This window comes from Petromyzon marinus, chromosome 72 (assembly GCF_048934315.1).
Source record: "Petromyzon marinus isolate PM22_M1 ecotype Great Lakes invasive population chromosome 72, UKy_Petmar_22M1.pri1.0, whole genome shotgun sequence".
Taxonomy (NCBI): domain Eukaryota; kingdom Metazoa; phylum Chordata; class Hyperoartia; order Petromyzontiformes; family Petromyzontidae; genus Petromyzon; species Petromyzon marinus.
Genome location: NC_133738.1, coordinates 7,996,693 through 8,016,320, shown reverse-complemented (window position 1 = coordinate 8,016,320; position 19,628 = coordinate 7,996,693). Strand labels below are relative to the sequence as shown.

The following is a 19,628-nucleotide window of genomic DNA, read 5'->3' as shown; positions in this document are numbered from 1 at the left end:
AAAATGCATACATAAATTAAAATAAATGCATAAATTTTAAATGCACAAATTAAAATAAATTGAAATAAAATTTAACATCACTTTACCTTGCTGAGAGGTGGTGAAGCTGAAATTCTGGGGTTTTTTCTCTCTCTTTTCATGACTTGGATCTGATTGAGGCTCACCAGGTTTGAGTTTTACTAAAAATCTGTCCATTGAAGTTTGTTTTTGCCTTCTTCTAAGAATGTTCCTGAAGTGTGACATTGTCTGGTCATTCCACACAATACATATACGGCTTGTTGACTGAGGAGCGGCGCTTTGTTTCAGTCGTGAACGGGGTATACGCGGGTACGCGGTGACTCACCCCGACCCATACAAGTTCTAGCAAGCGCGTCGTATCCCAAGCAAGATGTCGTATCCCAAGACATTTTTTTCTCGTCAAAACACGACGTATACCAAATTCGACGTATTCCAAAGCGGACATATACCGAGATATGACTGGACTTTGTTGAAACGTAAACCCAACAGTTTGTCAGTTGAAAGCGTTACGAGGATAGGCGTACGGAGACACAGGCAGACAAAAAAAATCATGTTTATACGTAAGATACACAGCATAATTAGTGTTGTGGAGAAAATATCTCCTTCATGTAACATTTCAGTGTTTTCCCTTGTATATACTATAGTCGTGATTTAGAAGACAATGAGTTGGGTGATATGGTTCCTAAGCTACAAAAAAAGATTTTGACCCTGAATCACATGAACAACAGCAGTCACGTAAATGTTCCACACAGGTTACTGTCAAAACAAACGTTGATCTATTTAGGACATTCCATTTTTGACCATTTAACACCAAATGCTACTTACAGCAAAATCTCTATCACGTACTTCACCATCCAGAATGCTCTATTAACCGGCATCTGTTAAGCGGCAATGTAATTATTACTTCACGTATCGAGAAAAATTCTGCCATCTTGCAGCGTGCTTTATGACGTTGCTGAGTGGTGGCACTAATGGAGTCGCAATTGCAATCCGCCATTGTGATCGTGTTGTGGGCTACCTAACCTAATTGTTTCACTGTACTTGTACATACAGTACTGCACTACTGTACACTGTAATCTAAACAGCACCACTGCTTCTCTACAATGAACTTAGAATGGTGTACAAATGACTGGTACCTCTGTAAAAGAGTTAATTAAGTTGAATATCATAGTTAAAATGTATGTTTAATTTCTTCATTAAAAAATGTTTTTATACTTGAGAAATTTGCTGAACCTTAAAGTATACCTCTCAGATAACCGGCACATTTGATGAACTGGCACCGTCGAATCTCCATGGATGCTGGATAAGAGCTTTTGCTGTATATGCTAAACGAGCGGTAAGTACCCGGCGTTGCCCGGGCGAAAAAGGCAGACACACACATGGACTTACACACAGACATCGATCCACACACATAGAGAGACATCGACTTAGACACACACACACATCATTTCACCCAGGATGGATCGTTAGCAGGCCAGCCTAAATGTTTCTAACCGGCGAAGATATTCCATTAGGGGGTGCACGTTTCGCAAGCGTAGAACGGAGGGAATTACCGTGGCCAAGAAGACCTGGAGCTTCATGCGGAGCGAGAGACCAGGTTGCTTCCACACAGCGTAACGCAGCCGATGAAAAGATAATGGCGCGCAACTGATTTGGAGTGAGACCTCTGCTGTTAAACCGGAGCCGGTCATGAGCACACTGGCCAAGTATGGGAATCTCTCCAATCTCTGCACAACTGCCGCAACACCAATTGTGAGTTGTGGGGGTGGATTGTCCGATGGTACAAAATACCCAGGTAGGTGCTTAGTTTTGGTGGGGCTGATGGTAAGGCCCCACCTCTTAGTGCCAAGCTCCAGGTTCAGCAGCAGTGCCTGCAACTCCTCCTCTGAGTGAGCAGCAATAACCAGAGCATCGGCATGCATAACATGGTTGAGCAATAGGGAGCCATCCCATGACCGCACCCGGGCATCGATCAGCCTCCCATTGTATCTGTACCATATGGTAATTCCTCTGGTACAGCCACTGAAGGGTTCACGAACGACGTGGTCAAAAGATATGTAAAATAATGTGGGAGCCAGAGGACATCCCTGTCACACCCCAAGGTGTAGAGGGAATGGCTCTGACTGACGGCCATGTAGTTTGACGCGGGGCCGCTCGCCATCATGAAGGTCCTTAAGGACCGTGAACAAAGGGTGAAGGACTCGGAAAGCATGAAGAACCTAGAGGCCAGGCCTACTGATGGTATCATAGGCTATGACCAGGTCAGTAAAGCACATAAATTCACTCACACGCACACATGGACCTACAGACACGCAAAGAAATGGACTTACACTGACGCACATGGAGGCACGCACACAAAGCGACTAACACACACGCCCATGGACTGACACACAGACATATCGACTCAAACACACACATGGACTTACACACACACAAATGGACTCACACACGCATAGACATCCACTTTAGATACACACACATGGAGTTACACACACATATCGACGTACACACATACAGCGACTCGCACACAGGCATACATGGACTCACACACATTGACATGAACACACATGTACTTACACACACACATCGACTAAGACACACACACATGGACTTACACACACATTACCCTACACACATACGGACTGTGACACACAGACATCTACTTTAGATACACACACATGGATTAACACACACACGCATTGACTTACACACACACATTGAGTGACACATACACACATGGACTTAACACACACGTGGACTAACACACACACATAAACGCACATTGACTTACACACTCGGATGGAGCCATGCACAAACATGGACTAACACACACACACAGCGACTGATACGCACACAAATGGACTGACATGCACACTTGGACTGACACACACGCACAAACACTTCGAAGTACACACACACATCGGGCGTTGCCCGTTCCAAAAAAGACAAACACACACATGGACTTAAAACACCCGCATGGACCTACACGTATACACATATGGACTCAAACACACACACATTGACTCACACATCAACGTGCACAGCAAGCCCCGATATGGCACAGCTATCAGTATCGCAGTACTACGTATGAGTAAATATGACGTGAGCAATGGAAACACTAGAAATGCATTGAAGAAATAAGCAGAAACAAGTTTAAATTAAAGAGCAGCAGTACGCACAGGTAAGTTGAGAAGCAGGCTACAGTCTAGATTATAGACTGCCAGTTCACCGACTCAATGACATAAGCATTGTTACAGTCGACATAAAAAGTGGGCAAAACGAGCAGCAGCTGAAAAAGCAGAATACAGTCGACATGAAAGGCTGGCAGTACAGTGAGCTCGTCCGAACACGCATCATTTGGTAGGGTCCGCCCCCCCAACCCAATTGGCGTGAGTTGGTACGGCCGGTGACGGGCAGTAAATAAATAAATAAATCTGAATTCCACAAAATCGCTCATTTTACTAATTTAAAGGTGACGGACGTGAAAAAGGAATAGCCTATTCCCACCGTGGGGCTTCGGGAGTGCTGGCTGGCAATTTTTTCTCGAAATCAACCCCACCGTTGAGAGCCAAATCCCTCGCAAGTGCACGCGCGGAGACTTTTATATACAAGATTATTATCAAGAGATACATCGCGAACATTGCATTATTGCATTGAAATATACAGATCACATTACATCGCATTTACTGTACACGTATATCTCTGAATGGATGCATACACCTGCATGCATTCTTAGACTGAGAAGCCAAGTGATAGCACGGTTGATATTTGTTAAAAGAGATACACAGTTCACATCTGTCCGGCACCCCTCATTACTGCAGCAATATTGACCAAAATATGCACCATCAGCTTAACAGTGGATGTTCAACATTCACGGTGTGAGGGTCAAAATTTGCCAGATTCGAAAGATTAGCCACAAATTACCCGACTGGGGTTACACATCAATCATCGCTCCACCCTACTGGCCACCTCATGTCCACGTGCAGGTCGGTACTGAGTCACCTTGGACCACAAAGGGACAGCTGCCACTGGGGCTAGATGTCGAACGATTGAGATGAAATATGATACAAGCCTCTTTTTAGTTGCTGAAGCATTTCACCTTTGCTTAGCAAGATTAGCTACGCACAGTGAGAAAGAAATAACACATTTATGCAAGCGCCAATATGAATGTAAATAATATTATAACACGTTGAATGCTGTGGAGCTTTTTTGTCTCCCGCTCCTGCTTACAGATCTACCCAACCTCCTAGTCCACACATGCTGGCCGCTCCTACTTTGCATTCTCCAAAAGTCCACCTCGACAAACTGCTGTGTTTCATTTCACCCTCTCTGACCGCAGCCTCCTCCAGCTTCACGCTGCCTCTATTGACTACTTGGAGGTTAAACCCTTTTAATGGGAAAGGCACAAATCTGGCTGTCGCCTGATGAAGCTAGTTGTAATGATTGGCGAAACGTCGTGCTCAGATTGTAAACGTTGTGGCTTGCCTCTCCAACACACCAGTGTGCTGTACTAGTGACGAATTGGCATGTTATATTAACGTGACAACCCTTACTAGTTGGCTGTGTCGGGTGGTGGCGGGTTTTAACGATAAATTGAAATATTTACGCAATCTAACCATAAAAACCTCAATTCTGGGAAAGGCCTGTGAATTAAATGGAACTTCTTTATCCTAAGCTCAACGATGCACATCTACTTGGTCTCCATTTGACTCAGTATTGCCTAAAAAATCCACCCACACTTCAACATCCACAAATTGCTGGGCGTTGCCTCGCTCTGCCTCCACAGTCTCCTCCAGCTTCACGCTGCCTCTATCGACGTGAAGGTCGGATTTTGGAGTTGAATTTTCATCCTCACATTTCACTACCACTTCTTCACTCTTTACCATCATTTCTTCACTTTTTACCTTCACCGACTCAAATTTCATTTTCACTTCTTGACATTTCGCCTTCACTCCTGGCAACGTTTGATATCTCAAATGTTTTTCTGGTTCTTGTTTAATGAGGGATGGACTCATTGCAGCACTTTGACTTTCACAAGCCGATTTCAGATTAATTTCCTGATTAATGGCTTGATGGTTGTTTTGATCCCCTAAATGTCGAAAACCCTTCCCCCCATACACAGTGCACTTTAAGGGTTTTTCTCCTGTGTGTGTTCGCTGGTGTTTTTTAAGATATGTTGACAGTGAAAATTCCTTCCCACACACAGTGCACTTGAAGGGTTTCTCTCCCGTGTGCGTTCGCTGGTGTTGTTTAAGATATGTTGACAGTGAATATTCCTTCCCACACACAGTGCACTTGAAGGGTTTCTCTCTCGTGTGTGTTCTCTGGTGGCCCTGAAGAATTGATGAATATGCAAACGCCTTCTCACACACAGTGCACTTGAAGGGTGTCTCTCCTGTGTGTTTTCTCTGGTGTGTTTTAAGATGCGATGACATTGCAAAGGCCTTCCCACACACAGTGCACTTGAAGGGTGTTTCTCCTGTGTGTATTCTCTGGTGTCTTTTAAGAAGTGATGAATGTGCAAACGCCTGCCCACACACAGTGCACTTGAAGGGTCTTTCTCCTGTGTGTATTCTCTGGTGTGTTTTAAGATGTGATGACTTTGCAAAGGCCTTCCCACACACAGTGCACTTGAAGGGTGTCTCTCCTGTGTGACTTCTCTGGTGTATTTTAAGATGTGATGACTCTGCAAACGCCTTCCCACACACAGTGCACTTGAAGGGTTTCTCTCCCGTGTGTGTTCTCTGGTGGCCCTGAAGAATTGATGAATGTGCAAATGCCTTGCCACACAAAGTACACTTGAAGGGTGTTTCTCCTGTGTGTATTCTCTGGTGTCTTTTAAGACCTGATGACTGTGCAAAGGCCTTCCCACACACAGTGCACTTGAAGGGTGTTTCTCCTGTGTGTATTCTCTGGTGTCTTTTAAGATGAGATGACTCTGTAAACGCCTTCCCACACACAGTGCACTTGAAGGGTGTCTCTCCTGTGTGTTTTCTCTGGTGTGTTTTAAGATGTGATGACTGTGCAAAGGCCTTTCCACACACAGTGCACTTGAAGGGTGTTTCTCCTGTGTGTATTCTCTGGTGTCTTTTAAGAAATGATGACTGTGCAAACGCCTTCCCACACACAGTGCACTTGAATGGTTTTTCTCCTGTGTGTGTTCTCTGGTGGCCCTGAAGAATTGATGAATTAACAAATGCCTTGCCACACAAAGTACACTTGAAGGGTGTTTCTCCTGTGTGTATTCTCTGGTGTGTTTTAAGACCTGATGACTGTGCAAAGGCCTTCCCACACACAATGCACTTGAAGGGTGTTTCTCCTGTGTGTATTCTCTGGTGTCTTTTAAGATGTGATGACTCTGCAAACGCCTTCCCACACACAGTGCACTTGAAGGGTGTCTCTCCTGTGTGACTTCTCTGGTGTCTTTTAAGAAGTGATGGATGTGCAAACGCCTTCCCACACACTGTGCACTTGAAGGCTTTTTCTCCCGCTGATTTTCTTCGCTCCATATGACCAATTCTGTACAGCAAAGTGTCAGAGGAACTGGCAGCTGCAGACAGAAAACAGTAATATCCACGCAATGTATGTCAGCATAGAAATGCATATATATACAGACACACGTGATATTCACATATTACGTAGACAAGAACACTCAAACATTAGCAAGAAATAAAAAAATCACCCCCAATTCACACAGGCTGTTTTAAGGCACTTGTTTCAATTGACGATCAGCTCTTGGCCTGGCATAACAGACAAGTGGTCAGTTTAGTGCCTGGAGGCCCTAGTATGTTTAATACTATCGGGAAGTACCCGGCATTGCCCTGGCGAAAAAGACACAAACACAAATCGACTTACACAGACATGGACCCACACACACACAAACACATCGACTCACACACACACATTGACTCACACACACATACATCTACGTATACACATACACATCGACTCACACCCATCCACTCAGACACACACATGGACTTACGCACACACACAGTGACTTACACACACAGACACATGGAGTTACACATTTGTAGTGTGTATCGGACGAGGCACACACTGAGGTCTAAAGGCACCACGATTTCCACTTCCAGGGATAGGGATAACACACTCGGGGTTACACTAGACCCCAAAAAGGGGGTCTTCCCTATAACTGAGTCCCCAACGACCAACGCCCCCCGACTCCCCAAGTCGCCGCACCGTCAGTTTCCGCCGCTGGACTGCCCCAACACTCCGCCCTCGTGCCTCTTATCCTCCGAGCGTGGCCTCGCTCTGCCAACCGGCCACACCCCCTCCTCGGTCTCTCGAGACGGAACCGGAGCCAGCATCACATGTCCTCGGGCCCTCATTTCCGGGCCCCCTTAACTCCCCTGAGCCGGCACGTCCCCTCTCTCCCTCTGCGACGGGACCCTGCCGAGCAGGGCCTGCTTCCCCACCACGTCTCCGTTGGCTCTCTCCAGAGGTACGTGCACCCTCTTGTAGCATTCGTAGTTGCATTCGGCGTATACACCGATGGGACGCTATTTACGTCTCTACACATACATGGACTTACACACCACCACATAGACGGACGAACACACACATATGGACTTACACATACAAACACAGCGACTATCACACACACATTGACGCACACACACATCGACCCACACACACACAGACCCACACACATATATGGACTCACACGCACACATGGACGTGTACAAACACATTCATATTTTTATATCTACTAAGTAAGTTTTTAAATATTAGTTTTCTATCTGCGTGACTTTAGCGAAAGAAGCAAGGAAGAGAGGAAATGCAGGCGTGTGTAATAAGTAATTAAGAACAAGGGCGATGGTGTTCCGCCATTTTCGTGCAAATATTTAGCGCGAGAAAAAGCGGTAAACAAATGAAAGTCAATGACTAAAAAACAACTTATCCTACCTGTAACTATGAGGAGATGCACACCAATTAAGCATAATTGACATAATGTATGACATTTGTGGAGAACTGCCCTGGCCTGAAACCACAATGGGGCTTTGCAAGCTTCTTCTCTGCAGGTCTGGCAAGCTGAATATTCATAATCTGGCAATTAGTGTGGTCAAACGTTAGGTCTTCGTCCAATACAGCAGAGGTCATCATTTAGTCCATGTTGTTGTAATAATGTTCTGTATTGCAACCTGTGCAAAATCATCACCCTCCCTCTGCACCTTCCTTTGGAAGTCCATTATGCCCGGCACTAAAACTGCTCATAGACTCTGGGTTGCCCAAGCCGTGCAAATGTCACCAATCACAATATTCTGTGTTGACACTTTGTCACCAGATGGTGCACCAGCCAACCACTGACAGAGTGTGGTTACTTCCTGGAATATTTAAGGCATAGCAAAAAGCAACACATACATATACACAGACACACATTAAAATACACAAACCCATGTGTTAGCTACCCAGCACGTTAACACACTCCCAAAACACGCTCTACAAAACCAGTAATACTAACAGAAGCTAAAAATGCAAATAAAAAACAAGGTTAAGGGTTAACTTGCACTCGCAGTCAAATAAAATACATTAACACACATGAGCATATTCCAATGCACATATATACACACAGTTACCTGCAACAAAGACCCCCAATATAGCCTTAACAATAAGTTCAGGAGTGGGTGTATGGCCAGCAACACACCCGACCGCTTTTGTTTCCCCAGTGGCGATGTTTACACACTGCACCAGGCACTCATTTGAGGCCGAGTCGATCTAGAGAGGCCCAAGTCTGGTTCAGATAGTCACTGGTGTTGGTGGCGGTGAGTGGGTATCGAACTCGTGTTGCCTGGTTCGTAGCGCAGCGCGCTATAGGTTACATTACCGCACGCAACAACAGCCGCCATTTTCCACGAAGTGAGCTCTACCAGTATGAGTGCAAGGGAACACACACCGACTGACTGCAGAAGCTACCGGTCAAACTGCCTCCTCTCCCAGTTCCAGAGAAGGTTTTGCCCATGCATTGCAAATGTCACCAATCACAATATTTCGGGTTCACCACTCTGGTAAAAAGTAGCGGCCACTCTGATTAGTAAGACAATCAGAGATATACTTAAGTCAATCTTTAAAACTCACCTCCGTAAACTGATCTTCATCCCCCCCTAGTTTTGCCGTTTACCTGAGCGAGTGGGTAAGTGATTTGGTTACAGAATAGGTGAGTAGTTGACTGATTGAGTAGAGAGTGAGTGGGTCATCCAGTGAGTGAGTTAGTGGGTAAATGAAGCTTGAGTTCTGGCTGTTTACCCTGAAGGCTGTGTATATTTCGTACTTTTGATACACGGCACGGATTGGTGGGATCCACGGATGAAATGCAGCACTTTACAAATGTTAGTTATGATTGTATTATGAATATTGCAGGCATATTATACCCACCAACATGCACCATATGCTTCCATATATATGTTAAAGTAATTTTTTCTCGCGTTATTTTTCATGAGTAGGCCATTGTGTACTGGTGTCATGGTTTAAATGTATAATGATACAACTATTTTGATGAAAGAAGGAAAGGCTTTAACCTTTTCGGCAATAATACTGGTGTTAAGATCAGAATCTTTAAAATCAGAATCTGTCTTCTGGAGGAATGTCACAGGTGTCCAGTCGAGGCGGGTCAGAAAGTTACAAAAACAAACATGGTTGGATACATACGTGTGAAAGAAGTTCAACTCGCATACAAAAAACGACAGGAGTGCAAAATACATGAAAGGTAAGCAATTCACGAAAAATAAATAGAAATGAATAAAGTACATAGTCCTATTTGAAAACAGATACCTATTGCAAGGCAGCATTGTCTGCATTAGCCACACATTATTGTGGTATATTTTAACACAAACATCAAGTCTGTATCAACCACATGCTATTTTTATTCACAAGGATATTTTTTCTGTATACAGTGGTACCCGGAGATCGAACTTAATTCGTTCCAGAAGGCCGTTCGAACACCGATTTGTTCGAACACCTAATTAATTTTCCCCATAAGAATTAATGTAAATGACATTAATTCGTTCCAGACACAAGAAATCTCTCATTATAAAGCATTTTTCACGAAGTTTACAGTAATTACATGTGTAAAAATATTCCAAAAAAACAAGAAACACAATAAATAAAATGGAATAAATACATTGAATAAATGAAATAAATGAACACTGAAATTCACTTTACCTGTAGTAAGGAGAGTTGATGGCTTGAGTGGAAGGTGGTGAGGAGGGGGTGTTATTTTAGATTTAAAGCTTTTGTGACTGCTAGGATCCATACTCTTTGGTTCTATTGGGTAAAGTCACGTAGGTGATAATAAAATAACAAAAAAACAAAAAATCACGACGTTTCGGCCACAACACAAGCGGCCTTCATGAGGTGAAGGGACGAGACTGTCTGGAGGATAGCGCTGTCCTCCAGACAGTCTCGTCCCTTCACCTGATGAAGGCCGCTTGTGTTGTGGCCGAAACGTCATGATTTTTTTATTTTTTTATTTTCACCTACGTGACTTTACCCAATAGAACCAAAGAGTATAGGTGGTGTTATTGTTTGGAAGGGGAGTCCTCTTACAAAAAACGTCGGGTAACTGCCCTTCTGGGGTTCTTTCTCTTTTATGCCTCTTTTCTGCCACTAACTGTGAGTCACTTGAGCTCTTTCTGACTAAAATAAAGGAAATTAACAAAAAAGTTAAGGAACGATGTTTTGCGGGTAACTGCACTGGGTGAGAGGTACGCATTAACTGAGCCTCTTACACGGTAAAACCTTTGTCTGGGCAAGCGTCATGCACGCTGGCCAAACGCGTCTCAGCCGTACAGGTTCTTTCAAGTCGCAATTGCCCGTTCGACCTCCGAATTTCGTTCGGTTTCCGGGGCAAAAAATTTCGGAAATATCCATAATAAAGGTTTTTGGGTTAGATCGCGTTATTTATAAATGTGTCGTAACCCTCCACAACCCGACACGGCCAATCAGCAAAAAAGTGTCACGTTGATAAAAGACAAATAGTTCACTACTTTAGCCCACCGGTGTGTTGAAGAGTGAATCCACACCATTTACAGTTTGAGTACGACGTTTCGCTGGTAATTACATCCAGCATCATCCGGAAATTCGCCAGAATGGTAAAGCCCTCACTTGCTCCCGGTCTTAAATAGAGCAGCAGGGTGACGTCATCATTTAACTCATTCAGGTGCAGTGATTTGAGGCAGAGGGGGGTATTGTAATTATATAATCGATTGGTAATCAGTCAATGGTTCTGGTGCGGTCGATTTCCGAGGTTCGACTGTATTTGCTCTTTATTTGACTTGTTATTAAACCATTGGACAATCCGAAAAATCACGTATCGTATTTTGGCATCTCAATTCTGCCATCTATAACCTCGTTTAACCTGACTATAACAATCACTAAAGTTTGAGTGGGAATGTAATTTCTGTTAAGTTTGTTTTGTAAATCTGTAATTTTGGAATGCGTTGATGTCTGCCCGCCATGTCGCCGTTAAAAAAATAGCATCTAAGCTCAATGGGTGTTGCTCGTGAAATTCACTTCTGATTGTGAGTGGGTGAGTGGGCCAGTGAGTTTGGGTGAGTGGGAGGGCGAGTGGGAGAGTGTGAGTAGGAGAGTGTGAGTAGGTGAGTGTGCTTGTGTGGGCGAGTGGATGGATGAGTGAGTGGATGAGTGAGCGAGTTATAGAGTGGGTGGGAGGGTGGATGAGTAGACGAGTGAGTGGACGGATGAGTGAGTGGGCCAGTGAGTGAGCTTAATTAGAAACTTGAGTTTAGAGCATTTGGCTGCTGTAAATTTCCACACGATTACAAGCCACTTCGTTGTGGGCAGGTCGCTTCTGAAATAGATTTCTAGCTCAAAATAGAAATATAAAAAACCGTGATTTTAAAGTTGTCAGCCAGGTGAGGACAAAAAAAAATTTAACAAAAATCAAAGCAAATACAATCAGGCGATGGCAGGAGGCAAGCCCAGCATGGCTAGGCCACACTTTGTAACGTTCCAACCTGGACATCCATTCCATACTCGCTGCTACACTCAATTGAGATCCCCAGGAGAACAACAGAAGAAGCGAGGCTGCACCTAAATACACAAAAACAACCACCACCAAAAACCACGACCACCACCACGATGTGAACTTCTCACCTCGGATCTCAGTTGAGTGGCGAGCAGCTTTCCAGGATCTCGTGACGTCACGCGGAATAGCGCGGCGGGGGGAGATGACATGACGTCGCACCCTCCCGTGGAATAAATTATGTTAATGAGTCATGCGCTGACAATGAGTGATTGGGCGTGGCTTTGCCCAAATTATAATTTCACCGGTGACATGACGTCGTTAGCAGGGTACACACCCCCTGGCGTCTCGCGACGATGACGTCATGTTGAGTGGTAAAATGAGAGCGCGAGCACGGTGAGGAGTGGTATTAGAGTTTAAGTTGATTTAGATTCCTTTTACATTTATTCCTCTGTTGCACAGGGATCCCTTGGGTGGGTAAGCTCAGCTACAACAACAAGAACGTGAACATTATTGCGTGTGTACACTGTGTGTGACACCACTATCATCATAATCATCAACATCATCGGCACCATCATCATCAATCCCGTCATCATCAGCACCATCATCAGCAACACCATAATCAACAACACCATCATCAGTATCAACAACAATCGCAATTCGTCACTATGTGGCGCTTGTTCCATGCTAAGGCCACGTGAAATATCAAACGCCCGCGTGCAAGAGGTCACGTGACATACCCAGGTGTCATGGGTTGACTGATTGAGATGACTGGCCGATGCACCACCTGTGCCCCCTACTGTGCCAACTGTGCTTCAGCCACCCGGTGCTCCGCTCGTTGTGAGCATCGCTCCTCTGCCCTCCGTTGTTGCTGGAGGGCGACTGCCTCCAACTGCCCAGTAGTGTCCTTCACGAGCCTCCTCCACAGAGGTCGATCTTGACACTGCTGTTACCAGTCATCGGCAAGTCTATCCTCTATTGGCAGTGTTGAATCTATGCGCAGTGTTGAATCTTTTGGCAGCGTTGCGTCTACGGGCAGTGCTAACCCGATCGGCAGAGTTGAGTCTATGGGCAGTGCTGCTTAATGTAAAAAGCAAGTGTATTATAGTGGAGGTGTGCAAGGAGCAAGAAGAACCAAACGGGATTGTGCACAGGGAAAATGACGGTCAAAGAGAATGTTGGGAGGGAAGAGGACGAGAGGAGGGGACATGGAAGGAGATGATATAGTTTTAAAGTGTGGCCATGTAGCTGGAGCCCTTGACTGTGTGGAGTTCGGCTCGCTCACATCGCTCCCTCCCCCTGAGTCCTCAATGTGCTCCGGTGGCCTCTATGAGCTCTGGGTGCATCCACTCCCATCAACAGTGCTGGACGGGAAACCAGTACGGTGTGTGGATAGCATTTCAATTCCCCACTGATCGGAATGAAGCCATCAACTTTCCATGAAATGCAATTATACAGAGTGGTCTAAAAGTTAAGACACGTGGATATTTTTTTACAGGGTGGGCCAAAAAATAATGACACGTAGGATTATTATACAAGATGGCCCAAAATTCAGGACATAATTATAACTATTGCACAGTGACCCAAAAGTCAGGACACACGGGATTATCATACTGGGTGGCCCAAATATCACGAGACATAAGGTTATTGTTATACAGGATGCCCAAAGTTTAAGACATAAGGTTATTGTGTTATACATGATGGCCCAACTGTCAGAACACACAGCATTATAAAACAGGGTGACACAAAAGTCAGGACATGTGGGATTATTGTTACGCAGGGTGGCCCAAAAGTCAGGACACACAGGGTTATAACATAGGGTGGCCCAAAAGTCAGAAGACGTAGGGTTATTGTTATACAGGGTGGCCCAAAAGTTAGGACGCACAAGGGAGTTATACAAGGTGGCCAAAAAGTCAGCACCCATAGGGTAATAAAACACAGTGCCCCAAAAGTCAGGAAACAGAGCGTTATTATTTTACAGCGTAGCCCAAGAGTCAGGACACATAGGGTTATTATCATTATACAGTGTGGCCCAAAAGTCGGGAAACGTAAGTTATTGTTTTCAATGGTGGCGCAAAAGTCACGAGACATAGGGTTATTATTATACAAGGTTGCCAAAAAGTTAGAACACACACGGTTATTGTAATATAGGGTGGCCCAAAAGTCAGAAGACGTAGGGTTATTGTTATTCAGGGTGTGGCAAAACTCAATGCACACATAGCTATTATACAGCAGGGCCCAAAAGTCAGGACACACTGGGTTATTATACAGGCTGGCCCAAAAGTCAGGACACACGGTTATTTTACTGGGTGGCCCAAAAGTCAAGACATACATGGTTATTATACAGAGTTACCCAAAAGTCAGACACACATTTTTATTATACAGGGTGGCCCAAAGGTCAGGACACACGGGTTATTATACTGGGATATCCAAAAGTCAGGAGACAGAGGGTAATTATTTTACAGGGTAGCCCAGAAGTCAAAGACACATAAGGTTGTTATTATTATACAGCATGGCCCAGAAGTAAATACACACGTCATTATTATACAGGGTGGCCCAAAATTCAGGACAGATAACGTTATTATGATACAGGTTGGTCAAAACATCATGGCACATAAGGTATTATTATACAGGATGGCTCAAAAGTCAGGACACATAGGGTTATTATGAAGTGTGGCCCAAAATTAAGGACACATAGCGTTATAGTGTTATCCAAAAGTAAGGACACACAGAGTTAATATACAGGGTGGTCCAAAAGTCAAGTCACAGAGGGTTATTCTTTGACAGGGTAGACCAGAATTCGAGACACATAGGGTTATTACCATTATACAGTGTGGCCCAACAAATAGGAGACATAGGGCTATTTAACAAGGTTGCCAAAAAGTAAGAACAGATGTTTTTCGTTAAAAAGGGTGGCCCAAAGTCAGGAGACATAGGGTTATTGTTATACAGTGTGGGCTTTGCGTCAATCGCCAAACCACTCCACGCACTTATGGCTAAGGGAGCGAAATTCCAGTGGGTGCCGGCTGAACAGGCTGCGTTCGATGCTCTCCACGACGGTCTGGTGAATGCCCCTCCCCTGAGTTACCCTGATTTATCGGCGTCCTTCCTGCTGGATACGGACGCCAGCAATACAGATGGTCGACGGCATCGCCTATGGCAGTCGGGTTTTGTCGCCTGCCCAACAACGCTATTGCATTACCTGCCGAGAGCTGCTGGCTAATGTATTTTTTATTCAACAATACCAGCCTTACCTGTAAGGGAGAGAGTTTACCGTGTGCTCCGATTATGCTGCCCTACAATATGCCCTTAAGGTTGATCAGCCATCAGGCCAGCTTTCCCGATGGTTGGAGGTCCTACAGGACTTTTCCTTCATGGTCGTTTACCGGAAGGGCGTCCGCCATGGCAACGCTGATGCACTGTCACGTATGTATGGTCCGGACCGATGCGCCTGTATCACGGGGTCGGGCCGCTGTTAACGAGCCACCGTTGATGCGTCTTCCTCCTTTGCGGGGGCGGCAGAAGAGTTAGTTGATTCTCCTCCGGACCCCCTTGCTGGCTCTGCCACCGATGCCCTTCTGGGTCTCAGCTCCGCCGAGTGGGGCCGCCACCAGCTGGAGGACAGTTCCCTCCTTGCGATGCGCCATCGGGCCGCTGAGGGCTACAGGCGGGAGGCCTCTGGGAGTCCCATCTCCCTTATCCTCAGGGACGGCTTACTCATGCGTTGGGATGGCAGCGATCTGAGGTACAAGCTGGTTGTCCCTACATCCTTGCGAGGAAGGGTCGTGTGGGCCACACATGAGCGTTTGTTGCACCTCGGGGTTCAGAAAACCCTTGCGACACTCAGTGTGGACTTTTTTTGGCTGAGTATGTCGGGAGACGTTGCTACCTTGCTTCAGGGATGTCCCCAATACGCTCGATGAAAGCCTGCCTTTAATCTGTCGTGCCCTCCATTGCAATCTATTCAGGTATCCCGAGTGAACGAACTGGTCGTGCCTTTCCCTGTCACTCCTAGGGGTAACAAGTACCTCCTGGTTTGGGTTGAATATTTCACCCGCTGGCCTATGGCTTGGCCACTACCCAACCAGTCGGTGGCAGCCATCACGGAGGCCTTTCTCCAGGGCTATGTCCTGGATAAGGGTGCTCCGGAGCGGCTGCTGACCGATTAGGGAAATAATTTTTCGTCTAACCTGCTGTGAGAGGTCTGCGACTTCTTGGGCACACACAAGGTTCGCACCTCCCCTTATCACCCTCAAACAGATGGCATTGTGGAGCAGTTTAACAAGACTCTCACCACCATGCTGAGCCACCAAGTAGCCGATTCACGGGGTTCTGGCCACCTATCGATTGGCTCCTCATGCGGCCACGGGGTTTTCCCCATTCTATTTGATGTATGGCAGGGAGGCCAACTCCCCGGTGGATGTTCAATTACGCGTCGCTCAGGGGTTCCCTAAATCCAAACTTTCCCAGCACATTCGGTCAAATGTCCGAAAGTTGGTGGAAGCAAGGGAGGCAGCTAAGCATAATTCGGAGGCCCGCCAATTGGCCAATGAGCGCCTGCGAAGTCTCAAAGTCTCCTCGCATACATGGTCCAAGGGTGACAGGGCGTGGCTTCACTGTCCTCAAGTACTCCTGTCCACGTCACCCAAACTTTTAAAACCTTAGAGGGAGCCCGTCGATGTCGTAAAGGTCATCCGGCCCCAATGTGTAAAAATGCTGCTGGTTTGTGCACCCGTCGTGCATAAAACCCTTTCTACCTTTCCTTGATACTCCCACTACATGCAAGGACCGTGAGCATGATGTGTCTGACGAGCCAGATCGTGCGGTTGCCAAGCCTAACTTTCAGTCTAGCCGTGTGCTTGCTCCCTCAGACCCCTCGGGAGTAAGGCCGCCACGGGGCACTGCCCAGCTGACGACTCACCTCAAGGCCACCACCCTAAGCTTCCGGCGAACACAAAAACTCCTCCTGCGGTGTACAACGGACCGTCAGCCAGGACCCGGTCCAAATCAAAAACTTTTTCAGAAGACTTTTTTATTTCACTTCGCCTTCTTGTCGGGGTTGGTTTGGCTCGCATCCACAGAGCTGGGCGGGTAATTCATGTATATATTGTTCATAGTGTATATTGTGCAGGAGGTTTGGGTTATATATTGTTGTTGTACTGTTCTCTGCTGTTGTGTTGTGTTTTGAGGCACACGGACTCGGGGTTGTTCGTATAACTATTTTTTATTGTTGTTGATATTGTATTTGATAGCCAAGACGGCTGAATGCTACGTTGGGGGGGGGGGGGGTGATGTAGCGTCGGATCGCGTACGCACATGTGTAGCGCTGTAGATGGGCTGCACTTACCCGCAATGGCGGACAGTGCCCATCAGGGGCGGTACCTCGAGCCGGCGGGGAGATCGTTACGATCCCCAGCATGGGAGGGAGGAGGCTGCGGGGTGTCCTGGGATCTCCCGGGACCCCCCCATCCTGGAAAGGGGGCGTGGCCAGAGGCTGACACACCGAAGAGGTGTATAAAAGCCGGACCTCCCCGCAGGTTGAGGGCAGTGTTACAAAGACTAAATACTGAAGACTGAAGACCAACTAGACTAGGACCCTGGGACCTCGAGCCCGCTGCCCTTGTAAGGGCCAGGTCGAGCTTGGACCAGTGGTCGGACCCGTACCTTGGCTGGGTCGGGGGCGTAAGGGAGTTGCTGTAGTTAAAACTAAACATACCGTGTTACCTCTACCTCAACGTCTCTGTCTCCACAAAACAACCCACTACACATGTAAAGAGCTTAAGATCAATACGGAAAATGTTGAAGATGATTATGTAGGGATATACCTTTGTGAGCAAGGCTGCACGTGGATCTTCAATCCTCCTCACTCTTCGCATATGGGTGGAGCCTGGGAATGCATGGTCGGGATTGCTCGATGCATTCTTGACTCCAGCTGTGTGATATTGGGTCCACACCGCTCTCTCACGAGGTCTTGACCACTCTCATGGCAGAGGCCTCAGCTATAATTAACTCAAGACCCCTGATTCCCGTCTCAACTAACTCGGAGTCACCATTCATCTTGACTCCTGCTACACTTCTTAACCAGAAGACAGACGTGCTCAGAGCACCCACCAAGGAGTTGAGCACTTCAGACCTCTACAGACGTCAATGGAGACAAGTGCAGAGCTTTCATCAGCATGTTCTGGCATCGCTGGAAAAACAAGTACATTGCAACACCTCAAGTGCGCAGCAAGTGGCAGTCCAGCAGGCCCAACACCCAAGAAGGTGACAACCAAATCAACGGAATGAGTGGCCAATGGGCCGCATCCTCAAGAACATTCCCAGTGCCGATGGGAAAGTTCGAAAGCTTGAGGTTATGGTAGCGAAGCAAGGTGTCGCAATAACTTTAATTAGGCTCATAGTTGAGGCAGTACTACTTCTCTCTCGCAAAGACATGGACAAATATGTTAACCCATTGAAGTTTATTGCACAGTTGTTTATGAGATAGGAAAATAAAAGGTGGCATCTCCAAGATACCAGACGGAAAGTGTTCTGCCCCACGGCAGATATGAGGGTGTTTTTACACAAGAACTTCCTGATATGATGGTGTTCAGTTTGGTCACGTGACCAGGAAGTTACGAGTTAACGGTCTCTAAGTCATGAGGCCAGGCGGGAGTGTCAGCCATTACAGAGTACAAACTGGAGGCACAATTAGCATATCAATGAAGACATGTGCATCTTTGTCTCCCAAATGGCAATGCTTACACATCACACGAGGTACTCATTTTAGGCCGGGTCGACCTAAGAGAAGCCGAGAACCGGTTCAGATAATCGTCAGTGGTGTTGGCATAACTCGGGTCTCTGGGTTCATAGCCCAGCACGATACCTACTGCACTACCACTCGCCACGTTACACACACCCATACAGTCCTCACATTAAACATTGTGGGAGTATACATACGAATTATATTCATGATTTTCTACAGAAATTAAAATCCAGTGAAACCGAGGCTATTATGAAATCAATCAAATATTCACATTCTTGATCTCCCTCTTAGAATAATGATCTTCCTGCTATGAAAAATCACAGATGAGCAGACATGAGTTTGTTATGTATCTATCTCTTCAAAAAACTAAAAAAAGATTTTACCACGAACCTCCAGCCCTACGGGTTTCTAGTCTCTCATAAACAGCCAGGTTTCACCCAATGCTTGCCACCACACAGATAGATGTGTAACAGCAACTACCATTTATATTACACAGTACGTGGATCCTAGTTTGATGCAAAACTATAGAACGCACTAGGACAGTGGATCTTAAGCTGGGTTCGATCGAACCCCAAGGGTTCGTTGAGTCACTCTCCGGGGTTCGGCAGGGGTCAAGACACACACAGTATAGCCCGGTTCGCACTTGCAATGTCCGGCCGTTTTTGTCGGCCGTTAAAAATTTGGCAACACACAATTTGTCTTCGCCGTGGTAGATTACAAATATTTAGTTGCTTAGTAAAAATGTGTTACACAAAATAAATTCAGCCCACTTGTATTATTCGTGACGTCACACTCCGCTTGGCCATCATTGGCTGCAGCTGATCACGCCACATTGCGTGATCAGGAACTTGGTGCGCTCAGTAG

General features: G+C 46.1%; 2 protein-coding genes across 2 annotated transcripts in view; both read right to left on the bottom strand.

The window, feature by feature from the left end:
* The window catches only part of LOC142905247 (uncharacterized), a 50,698-nt gene extending 38,490 nt beyond the window's left edge, over positions 1–12,208 (bottom strand). The window contains exon 1 of the mRNA XM_076055800.1: positions 12,151–12,208. The gene's annotated coding sequence lies outside the window, so the exon portion shown is untranslated. The remainder of the gene's footprint in view (positions 1–12,150) is intronic.
* LOC142906957 (uncharacterized) lies at positions 554–12,260 on the bottom strand. The gene is made up of 2 exons (XM_076055784.1): positions 12,151–12,260; positions 554–6,568 (listed from the first exon to the last, which is right to left on the bottom strand). Exon 2 carries the CDS (start codon positions 6,525–6,527, stop codon positions 4,695–4,697), a length of 1,833 nt encoding a protein of 610 aa, XP_075911899.1. The 5' UTR covers positions 6,528–6,568; positions 12,151–12,260; the 3' UTR covers positions 554–4,694.
* Positions 12,261–19,628: the final 7,368 nt, after the last annotated feature.

Coding starts and splice junctions, on each gene's coding strand:
- LOC142906957 (XM_076055784.1), bottom strand. CDS start 6,527: ATGGAGCGAAGAAAATCAGCGGGAGAAAAAGCCTTCAAGTGCACAGTG.